At 40.4% G+C, this 12,184-nt stretch overlaps 1 protein-coding gene across 1 annotated transcript in view; it reads right to left on the bottom strand.

Moving 5' to 3' along the window:
* The window catches only part of LOC136318342 (zinc finger protein 569-like), an 86,641-nt gene extending 74,994 nt beyond the window's left edge, over window positions 1–11,647 (bottom strand). Inside the window, exons 1-2 of the mRNA XM_066250695.1 lie at window positions 11,578–11,647; window positions 8,826–8,879 (exon numbers count right to left, since the gene is read on the bottom strand). Of these exons, the coding sequence (XP_066106792.1) occupies window positions 8,826–8,834 (9 nt within the window). The 5' untranslated portion in view covers window positions 8,835–8,879; window positions 11,578–11,647. The remainder of the gene's footprint in view (window positions 1–8,825; window positions 8,880–11,577) is intronic.
* Window positions 11,648–12,184: the final 537 nt, after the last annotated feature.

Genomic DNA, 12,184 nt, shown 5'->3' with positions numbered 1-12,184 from the left:
ACTTATAGAGAGGAACTGAATTGTTTGGAATCAAGACGAAAGCTGCAGGGGTAACTTACTACCAGAAAGAAGTGCTGACAGAAGTCATTGTTTCTTTTCTGAGCCTCGGCCCAACAAAGCAAGCAGGTGGGCACCATTTCTGAATCTCTATCAACCTGACTCACACTGTTTGCCCTGCCCTGCTGATTCCCTGAGGCCCTGTCCCACCCACTTGCAGTCCCAACCAAGCTGTTTCCAGTGCCTTTTCCATACAAAATGTCTAGTCTTGGCTCACACTTCAGAATTCCCTAAAATCTCTCCAACAAGCAGCATCTGGCTTTAGCATGCCCTGTACCTACCTCCTGCTAAGTGGCCCCAGACCTGGCATTAGCAGCACCAGGTTTGATTCCCAGCTTGGCCTCACCTGTGTACCTCCAAGCCCAGCATAGCAGCAGCCACTCAGAGACTGCTTTGTAGCTCATGCCAGGTAGCCCAGGGCAGAATATAGGTAAGGTAGTAGCTGACCTTGGTCTGCACCTCCCAGGAGGCCCAGAGCCAGCACACCCAGTGGATATAGCTACAGACCATGTTGAAGCACCATCCAACCACCTCCTGAAGGACACACTCAAGGGGCAGAGTCAGTGGGCACCAGAGCTCCGCTAAAGTAAGTCCTGCTCTCTGGGGTGGGCCCTTGCACAACTGATTGTACACAGTGGTTGTGGTTGCAGCCAGTCCTTGCAGCCAGTCAGCCTGGGAGTTGATGTGTAACAGCAATCAAGGGTCATCAGGGTGTGCACAGCCCACAGGGGTGGAGGAAAAGGAATGGGTGTACCTGGAATGCCCAGTTTGGGTGAATGGGGAGGCTGGGCCATTGGACCCCATAGGATACTTACTTTATTAGGCCATTCTGCCAAGCACAGGAGATACAGGAACCTACCTAATATATACCATGTTTCCATGAAAGTAATACAGTGTCTTTTATTAATTTTTGCTCCTAAAGACATGCTAGGTCTTACTTTCAGGGGATGTCTTATTTTTCCATGAACAAGAATTCACATTTATTGTTGAACAAAAAATCAACATTTATTAATATACTGTAGTCATGTCATCACAAACATCAGCATAACCAGCCAAACTGAATTCCATCAAGAATTTCTTGTGACTCTATTTCCATGTACAACAAACTACCCTGTTTCCCTGAAAATAAGACAGTGTCTTATATTAATTTTTGCTCCTAAAGACGTGCTAGGTCTTATTTTCAGGGGAGGCCTTATATTTCTAAGCTTGAAAAAAATTGCACTAGGTCTTATTTTCATGGAAACAGGACAGAAACAAACATAGGGAGGCTACCAAAATGAGAAGACAAAGAAACATGTCCCAAATGAAAAAACAGAACAAAATTCAAGAAAAAATAAAGAGCCTGATCGGTGGTGACACAGTAGATAAAAGCATCAACCTGGAATGCTGAGGTTGTCGATTCAAAACCCTGGGCTTGCCTGGTCAAGGCACATATAGGAGTTGATGCTTCCTGCTCTCCACCCCTCTTCTCTCTCTCTCTTTCTCTCTCTCTCTCTCTCTCTCTCTCTCCCCTAAGAAATGAATTAAAAAATATCTTAAAAAAGGAAAAATAAGTAAATAAAATGAATACAAGCAATCAGCTAGATGCAGAGTCCAAAGCACTGGTTGTAAGATGCTCAATGAATTTAATGAATACAACCCATAAAAAAAGTAAGAAATAAAGGATACATTAGTTGAAATGAAGAAGAATTTACAGGGACTCAACAGTAGAGAGATTAAGCTAAGAATCAAATCATCAATTTGGAATATAAGGAAGCAGAATACACCCACTCAGAACAGCAAAAAGAAAAAAAGAAATCCAAAAAAATGAAGGTGGTAAAAAGGAGCCTCTGGAACAACTTCAAATGTAGCAACATTCGCATAAGTGGGCATGCCAGGAGGAGAGAGAGCACGAAGCTGAAAACCTATTGAAAAAAGTGACGGAAAACTTCCCTAACCTGGTGAAGGAAGATAAATCCAGGAAGTGCAGAAAAAATGAACCCTAAGAGGGTTCATTGTGTGGACAAAGACACATCATAATTAAAATTCAAAAGGTTAAAAGATAAAGAGAGAATCTTAGAAGCAAGAGAAAAGCAGTTAGTTACTTATAAGGGAGCTCCCATAAGACTGTCAACCGATTTCCCAACAGAAACTTTTCAGGCCAGAACGGATAGGCATGGAATATTTAAAGTGATAAAAAGCAAGATCCCACAACCAAGATTACTCTACCCAGCAAAGCTATAATTTAGAATCAAAGGACATATAGAGAGCTTCCCAGACAAGAAAAAGCTAAAGGAGTTCATTACCACCAGACCAGTCTTACATGAAATGTTAAAGCATCTTTCTTAAAAAGAAGAACAAAAAGATAAAAAAATATGAAAAAGAAAATGTAAATTACTACATTTATCTAACAACAATTGAATCTAAGAAATAAAAGAAATGAACAAGTAGAACAGAAATACTCATAGATGCAGAGAACATTTTGGTGGTTTTCCAGAAGGGAGGGGTGTTGGGGGAATGAGAGGAAGGGTGAAAAGGGTGAAGGAATTAAGAAGTACAAATTGGTTGTTACAAAACAGTCATGGGGATGTAAAGTACACCATAGAAAATATAGTTAATAATATTCTAGTAACTATTTATAGTGTCAGATGATTATAAGATTTATTGGGATGATCACTTATTAAGTTATATTATGTCTAGTCACTATAGCATACACCTGAAACTATTACAATAATATTGTATGTCAAGTGATATTGAAAATTAAAAAATAATTTAAATAAAAAAATTAAAAGAAACCAACTGGTCGTGCTTCAGCACTTTTTAATGACCCTTGTTTGTCACATTTCCATACATTTTAAAAGGCAGGCAAAAGCAAACCCCTTTGGATAGATTTGTATTCAAAAGTCCTGCAAGTGAAAGTGCCGAAAGTGCAGCCAAAAAAGGCAAAAACAGGTGCTGATTAAATGAAAAATACGTAATGTTAAGCTTAGGTTAAGTTTAAAGTTAAGAAAATGCATTTTTTTTACAATTAAGTTTTTGTGGTTTCATTTTAAGTAAAGAAAGTGCAGTTTTAGTTTTTGTTTAAAGAAAATGCAGTTTTAGTTTACATTTAGTGTTAAGAAAGTGCATTTTTAGTTTACGTGTCTACAGTGCCTGCATCCCTTCCTCCCTCCCTCCTCCTCCACCATTCACCTCCGTTAGCCGCACTCATCTGTCTCCAAGGTAAGAATACAGTACTAAATAACACTTTTTTCTTTTATTTCATATATTTTGTTATGCATTGGTAAAGTCTACATTTGTGTTTCTTAATTAAAAACATGTCTTTTTTCATTATTTAGGATGGTTTGGGAATGTTTCACAGGGCTGGAACGGATTAAATCTGTTTCAGTTATTTTAAATGGGAGAGATTTGTTTGATATACGAGTTGACTGACTTATGAGCTCGGTTAAAGAACGAATTAAACTCATATCTCAAGGTACCACTGTATCATACAACCCAGTAATTCCACTTCTGGGTATTTATCAAAAGAAACCAAAAACATTAATTTGAAAAGATATATGTGGCCCCTGTGCTCACTGCAATATTATGTACAATAGCCAAGATTTGGAGACAACCTCCACTGATAGATGAATGGAGAACGGTGATGTGGTGTATGTACACACACACACACTGGAACATTACACAGCACTAAAAAAAGAATGAACTCTTGCCATTAGTGATAACATGGATGGATCCAGAGAGTATTATGCTAAGTGAAATAGGTCAGGCATAGAAAGACAGATACAGGTTTCACTTATAAGTGGAATCTAAGAACAGACAAACAAAGCAAAAACAGACTCACAGAAACAGAGACCAAAGGGATGGTTACAGTAAGGAAGGGGACAAGGGGATGGGAGAAAAGTAGAAGAGGAATATGGTCAATGATATTGTGATAAGTTTAGATGGTGATAGATAATTACTAGAATTAGTGGGCTGTTCACATGCTAAGGTATTAAAATGTTGAATCACTCCATTTATATATGGAACTAATATAACCAATATAGATTATATACAAACTATACTTAATTTTAAAAAAGGTCTAGACACTAGCAATAAGCATTTTTGCTTATTGTAGTCTTTTTTTTTTCTTTTCCAAGTGAGAGGAGGGGAGATAGACAGATTCCTTGCCATATGCACTGTGATGGGGATCCACCCAGTAACCCCATGTGGTATCAATGCTCTGCCCATCTGATGCCATGCTTGCAACAGAACTATTTTTAACACCTGAGGAGGAGGCTCCATGGAACTGTTCTCAGTGCCCTGGCTGATGTACTCAAACCATTTGAGCCATGGCTGTTGGAGGAGAAAAGAGAGAGAGAGAGAGAGAGAGAGAGAGAGAGAGAGAAAGGGGAGGGGGGAGGGTTGGAGAAGCAGACAATCATTTCTCCTGTGTGCCCTGACCAGGAATTAAACCCAGGACATCCACATGTGGGGCCGATGCTCTACTACTGAGCAAACCAGCCAGGGCCTAGAATGTATCCTTTAAGTACCATATTTAAATAAAGGGAACCAAGTTTCTTTGGGAAAAAGAGATGATTTCAGAATTGACCTAGAAATAAAAAGATAAGTTTGAATGTTCTGCTCTATCAGAAAGCAAGAGAAATGTCAAAATCTATTAGAAGTAGGTTTAAAGGACTCGGAAGTCAATCTGAAGAGCCTCTCACTGGCCAAAAACTGATAGAACTTGGGGATCAAATGTAATGGACTGATCAGATCAAAAATGTTTAAATCCGCCTGACCGGGCGGTGGCGCAGTGGATAGAGTGTCGGACTGGGATGCGGAGTACCCAGGATTGAGACCCCGAGGTGCCAAGCTTGAGTGCAGGCTCATCTGGTTTGAGCAAAGCTCACCAGCTTGGACCCAAGGTCGCTGGCTTGAGCAAGGGGTTACTCAGTCTGCTGAAGGTCCCTGGTCAAGGCACATATGAGAAAGCAATCAGTGAACAACTAAAGTATCGCAACAAAAAACTAATGATGGATGCTTCTCATCTCTCTCCGTTCCTGTCTGTCCCTATCTATCCCTCTCTCTGACTCTCTGTCTCTGTAAAAAAAAAAAAAAAAGGCCCTGGCCGGTTGGCTCAGTGGTAGAGCGTCGGCCTGGCATGCAGGAGTCCCGGGTTCGATCAGGGCACACAGGTGTCTACGGCCATACCACCCTGAACGCGCCCGATCTCGTCTGATCTCGGAAGCTAAGCAGGGTCGGGCCTGGTTAGTACTTGGATGGGAGGGCACACAGGAGAGGTGCCCATCTGCTTCTCCACCTCTCCCCCTCTCCTTCCTCTCTGTCTCTTTCTTCCCCTCCCGCAGCCAAGGCTCCACTGGAGCAAAGTTTGCCTGGGCACTGAAGATGGCTCTGTGGCCTCTGCCTCAGGCGCTAGAATGGCTCTGATTGTGGCAGAGCATCACCCCCTGGTGGGCATGCCGGGTGGATCCCTGTGGGGCGCATGCGGGAGTCTGTCTGACTGCCTCCCCATTTCCAGCTTCAGGGAAACAACAACAAAAAAAGTTTAAATCCATGAGCTCACCAACAATACTAAACAAAAAAAGGTCACTTTTGCAGGATTCTAAGAAATAAACTCATTAAAAGAAACTGATAAAAAAGGGAAAAAATCAAATGTTTCCTATATGAACTGTCTTCAGGGTAACCAAACAGTTGATAAGGAGTTTATTTTACAGATAGTATTCCACCTAAGCTATGAAAAGGAATGACAAAATTAAAATCATTTTGCAACCTTCAACAAATTAAGGATTGTAGACAATAATTTTCCATGGTTGGCTAATATTACAAAAGGAAAGAGAAGCAGTTATAATGTGCTTCCTAATGAAACTATACATCACTACCCATGAAATAGTCTTCACAAAAAATTCAGCTGAATCTGATAAAGCTTCAAGTCCTAAAGACCAATTTATAGAAAACATTGAAATGATACCACAGAAATGCAATCAGTAGAGTAGACAAATAAATCAATATTTTTTCTTTTCAAACAACAAAATTAAAAATAAATGCCCTGGCCGGTTGGCTCAGCAGTAGAGCGTCGGCCTAGCGTGCGGAAGACCCGGGTTCGATTCCCGGCCAGAGCACACAGGAGAAGCGCCCATTTGCTTCTCCACCCCTCCGCCGCGCTTTCCTCTCTGTCTCTCTCTTCCCCTCCCGCAGCCAAGGCTCCATTGGAGCAAAGATGGCCCGGGCGCTGGGGATGGCTCTGTGGCCTCTGCCCAGGCGCTAGAGTGGCTCTGGTCGCAACATGGCGACGCCCAGGATGGGCAGAGCATCGCCCCCTGGTGGGCAGAGCATCGCCCCATGGTGGGCATGCCGGGTGGATCCCAGTCGGGTGCATGCGGGAGTCTGTCTGACTGTCTCTCCCTGTTTCCAGCTTCAGAAAAATGAAAAAAATAAAAAAAAAAATAAAAATAAAAAATAAACTGCACAGGAAGAAAAGAGATGAAAAGGGTACCCTACAAATAAAGAGACTTAAGAAATAATCAACCACTATGCACAGTCCTTATCTATATTCTAATTCAAATAAGTGATTTAAAAATTAGAGAATGGAAATTTGAACACTATCGATGATATTAATACATTATTTTTAACTTTTTTAGATATAATATGGCATAATGGTTCTTTTTTAAAACAATAATCCTTATCTTTTAGAGATATTGTATATAGTAATTTGTATTTGCTTCAAAATGATCTCATGTGTGGGCGTGAAGGTAGGGGAGTTTGCGTAGAAAAAACAGGTAGTGGTAGATATGAAACAAGATTGAATCTGAGTTGATAATCATTGAAGCTGAATGGAGAATAAATGGTAGTTCATAAGACAGCTTTTCTGTGCCTAGACTTTATTATAATAAAAGTTTTTAAAGGCTAGATAGTAGAGAGTAGTGACAATAGAATGTTTTTAAGGTCCTAATCAAGTAAAGCATTGATTTAAACAAAATTGTGATATAATGCTGTTGTGTAGAAAGGAAGCAGAGAGTCTGATATGACAAATCTAAATTCACACATACCTTTGAAAGAAAAAATTAGAAAATGTTTAAATATTTATTAATCAAGAAATACCAGTTTAGCGATATTAACTTAAAATATGGACAAATTCCATTGGAATCAGCTAAAAGAGATGAGGGTGTCTCCCTTTAGGGAGTAAGATGAAATAATTGGTCAGAGCACTACTATTTTTTTTTTAAGCAAGAGAGAGAAAGAGGGGAGGGGACAGACAGGGAGGGAGAGAAATAAGAAGCATCAACTCATAGTTACAACACCTTAGTTGTTCACTGACTGCATTCTCACATGTGCCTTGACCAGGGGCTCCAGCCTAACCAGTGACCCCCTTGCTCAAGCCAGCAACCTTGAGCTCAAGCCAGTGACCAAGGGGTCATGTCTATAATCCCACGCTCAAGCCAGTGACCCTGTGCTCAAGCTGGATAAGCCCACACTTAAGCCAGTGACCCTGCGCTCAAGCTGGATAAGCCCATGCTCAAGCCAGTGACCTCAGGGTTTTGAACCTGGGTCCTCAGCGTCCGTAGCCAATGCTCTATCCATTGCATCACTGCCTGATCAGGCAAGAGGTCCACTCTTAACAGTCCTAAATTTTTTCCCTGGCCAGATAGATCATTGGTTGGAGCATCATCCTGAAGCACAGAGGTTGCCCATTTGACCCCTGGTCAGGGCACATACAGGAATAGATAAATGTTCCTCTGTTTCCCATCCTCTTGTGTTAAAATCAGTAAATAAAAATTAAAGAAAATACTCCTTGAATTTTTAACATGTAAAATTTTGACAAATACATTTTATTTTTTTTAATATTTAAATTTTTTATTTATTTATTTGAGTGAGAGAGAAAGAGAGAAAGAGAGAGAGAGAGGAACATCAATCCGCTCCTGTATGTGCCCTGACCAGGGATCGAACGAGCAACTTCTGTGCTTCGGGACGACACTTCAGCTAACTGAGCTACCCAGCCAGGGTGACAAATGCCTATTAAAACAGTAATATCTCTAAAACAGCATCTCACTTAAGTTTCTCATAAACTCTAGCTCACAATTGTGCCTTACTATAAAAATAACTTCCTATTAAAACAAATTCTTTAATAATTATTTTTCTGATGGTATGATCTCAACAATTCATAAATTGGCTGAACTCCCTATAATCATCTATCACCCCTATATTTATTTCTGAGATAAAGAAAACTGGGTCATATAACTTTTATTCATATAAAAATGTCTTGCAACCCACAATTCCCTTTCAACCTACGTGTTCTAAAGATTTGCAGAACTCTTGTCATCAGCTACTAATTCCATAATCCCCCAAGCCTCTAAATCAGGAGAGCTTTCACCAATCTACCATCTTCCCTCCTATCTTACTGGAGCATACTGATCTGTAGAGATAATCTTTTCCATGCTTGTTCCCAGCAATTCATACTTCCACCTGAAACAAATCACCGTCCGGACAGGACAAGTTCATTCTACAAACCTCCTCTTGTTTCCTTTAACAGAGTGCACTTCCTCTCCATCACAGTCCCTGGGAGAGGGCTGAGAAAAGGATGCTCAATTATTTACTGAATCAAAATATCAATCCTGGGTGAAAAGAAGAGGGGCACTTAGGAATGGAATAGGATTATGTGGCTAGAATGAAAGGAAATGGGGACCAGGATCCTGAAGGAGGACCCTGAAGGAAAGCAAATGCTCGCATGCCCTTAAATTATTTTAAAGACTTCTTTAAAAGAACACTGTCAAGAAGGTAAGAAAATAACTCACCTGGGCCATGGCTTTCAGTATTGCAGATTATCGGTCCTCCTCAGAGCCATTCTCCTGAAAAAGAATAGTGTTCTGAGAAGGCAGGCCTGGAGAAGCAAAGAAATACTCTAGAAACCATATGGGCCTTACAACTCTAAGAATGAACAGATAGAACTATCTCTACTTCCCTTGGTCTTCTGATACTGTTACGATAGTCAGGGAGCATGAGGGAGTCTCCCCCACTGACCAAGATGGTTGCAGTGATAGATTCTTATACTCGAAGTGCCAAAAGCTAGAAAGATGAATGGACAGGGTTCAAGTGTGCCATAAGCTAGCAACATGAATGAAAAGGGCCTGTGTACTCCAAAATCTAGAAACATAAATGGATGGGGCCAGAGCACCTCCAAACTAGCAAGATAATTGGATAGGAAAAAGCCCTCCCCTCTCTATTCATGTAAGAGCCATGAGCTTGAGCAGTACAGCGAGGTGGTCTTTAAGATGGGAGTCCACCATTCTCCCAGGTCATGACACCTAAATAACCTCTTTCCTTTTGCACCAACGCCTGTCGTGATTTTGACTTTGTTGTAGTAGGAAGACGAACCTGCATTTGTGTGTTTGGTTACAGTTTTGGTGACTCCTCCAGGACAGTGTAGACCTTGCTAGGTCCTGGAGAGCTCAGGCGGAGGTCGCAGCTGCCTATGGCTGGCCAACCCAAGGAGAGTAACTGTAGGGGCTTATTAGCAATGCCAGCAGCTTTTCTCCAGGAATTTCCCTGTAAGGCATCAGCCACCTAAAAGGGTTGGCTGGTGAGATGAACTGGGTTTCTGGGGAACAGAGAGACTACAAGACTGGGTAGGTCCTCTATCCATGCCCCTTGGGTTTTGTGCCACATAGGCATCATGCAGCTTGGATTTTGTATCACTTGGGTCCACTTAGGACCATGTGTGGTACCAGTTGGCAGGCTATTCCTGCCACTTGAGCTTTGTACCAGTTGGGTCTGGTTAGGACCACTGTGGTACCAGTTGGTAGGCAATCCCTACAACTTGGGCTTCATGCCACTTGGGGTTTGTACCATTTGGGTCTGGTTAAGACCACTTGCAATATCAGTTAAAAGGAAATAAGATGCTAAGACTAATGGAATGATGGATCCAAGTTTTGTTCACATACTCTCACTTCGTCTGGGCTCTTCCTGTGGTTATGGTTTGGGGTTTGTAATTTTGTGCCATCAAGGGTCGTTCTGTTTCAATTCCTGAAGGGAGTCCATTGGGCTGAATTTTAAAAGAAGCAGTATTTTCCTAACATATTTTATGAGGCCCACATAACCCTCATATCAAAACCTGGCAAGGACAACACAGAAAAAGAAAAGTATAGACCAATATCTCTGATGAATACAGATGCAAAAATTCAAAACAAAATACTAGCAAATCAATTACAACAACACATTAAAAAAATAATACATCACGATCAAGTGGGATTCATTCCAGGAACACAAGGATGGTTCAACATACGGAAATCGATCAATGTAATACACCACTTCAACAAAACAAACAAAAATCATATGATCCTACTATCAACAGATGTAGAAAAGACATTTGATAAGATACAACACCCCATTATGTTTAAAACACTCAATAAAATGGGTAGAGAAGGAAAGTAGTTCACCATAATAAAGGCCATATATGATAAACCATCAGTTAATATCCTACTAATTGGTGAAAAACTGAAAGCTTTTCCTCTAAAATCAGGAACCAGACAAGGCTGCCCACTCTCTTCACTCTTATTCAACATAGTGCTGGAAGTTTTAGCCAGAGCAATCAGGCAAAAGAAAGAAATAAAAAGCATTATTATCAGAAAAGAAGTAGAGGTATCACTTTTTGCAGATGACATGATTCTATATAGAGAAAACCCCAAAGACTCCACCAAAAAACTATTAGAAACAATAAATCAATACAGTAAAGTCTCAGCATACAAAATCAATATCCAAAAGTCTATTGCTTTTCTATACACCAATGATGAAACTTCAGAAAATAAACTAAAAAAAAAAAATTTCGTTTTACAATTGCAACAAAAAAATAAATAAAATACCTAGAAATGAAGTTAACAAATGATGTGAAGGACCTATATACTGAAAACTACAAACCATCATTGAAATAAATTGAAAAGACACAATGAAATGGAAAAATATTCCATGATCAGAGATTGGAAATATCAACATAGTTAAAATGGCCAGAGCAATATACAAATTTAATTCAATCCCCATCAAAATCTCAATGTCATTTCTTAAAGAAATAGAACAAAAAAATCATCAGATTCGTATGGAACCATGAAAAACCTCAAATAGCCAAAGCAATCCTGAAAAAAAAGAATGAAGATGGAGGTATCACACTGACTACAGAGCCATGATAATCAAAACAGGATGATATTAGCAGAAAATCAGACGTACAGAACTATGGAACAGAACAAAGAGCCCAGAAATAAAACCACATACATATGGACAAATCATCTAATACAAAGGAGCCAAAAATACACAATGGAGAAAAGAAAGCCTCTTGAGTAAATGGTGCTGAGAAAACTGGAAAGCCACAGGCAAACAGATGAAACTTGACTATAGTTTGTCCCCTTGCACAAAAAGAAACTCAAATGGATCAAAGACCTAAATACAGTGTGTCCATAAAGTCATGGTGCACTTTTGACCAGTCACAGGAAAGCAACAAAAGACCATAGAAATGTGAAATCTACACCAAATAAAAGGAAAACTCTCCCAATTTCATACCTATTCAGTGCAGTTCGATGTGGGCTCACACACAGATTTTTTAGGGCTCCTTAGGTAGCTATCCCGTATAACCTCTACAGACTCGTCACTGACTGATGGCCTACCAGAACGGGGTTTCTCCACCAAACTGCCGGTTTTCTTCAACTGCTTATCCCACCGAGTAATGTTATTCCTATGTGGTGGCGCTTCGTTATAAACGCGCTGATATTCACGTTGCACTTTGGTAACGGATTCGAATTTAGAGAGCCACAGAACACACTGAACTTTCCTCTGTACTGTCCACATCTTGACTGGCATGGCCGTGGGCTGCTCCGCTGTATACACGGTGTTACGTCATCATCTGCGCATGCGCACATGCTGCCCCATCATCCTACAGAAACTGGGAGGGTTTTCCTTTTATTTGGTGCAGATTTCACATTTCTATCGTCTTTTGTTGCTTTCCTGTAACTGGTCAAAAGTGCACCATGACTTTACGGACACACTGTATAAGATCTGAAAGAATAAATTGCATAGAAGAAAACATAAGATACTGAAACCGTGGACCTTGGCCATAGAGAACAACTTACGCATTTCATTCCAAAGGCAAGGGAAGTAAAGGGACAAATAA

This window comes from Saccopteryx bilineata, unplaced genomic scaffold (genome assembly GCF_036850765.1).
Source record: "Saccopteryx bilineata isolate mSacBil1 unplaced genomic scaffold, mSacBil1_pri_phased_curated manual_scaffold_48, whole genome shotgun sequence".
Classification (NCBI taxonomy): domain Eukaryota; kingdom Metazoa; phylum Chordata; class Mammalia; order Chiroptera; family Emballonuridae; genus Saccopteryx; species Saccopteryx bilineata.
Note: the sequence above shows the minus strand (reverse complement) of the source record. Positions and strands in the feature narration are given on the sequence as shown.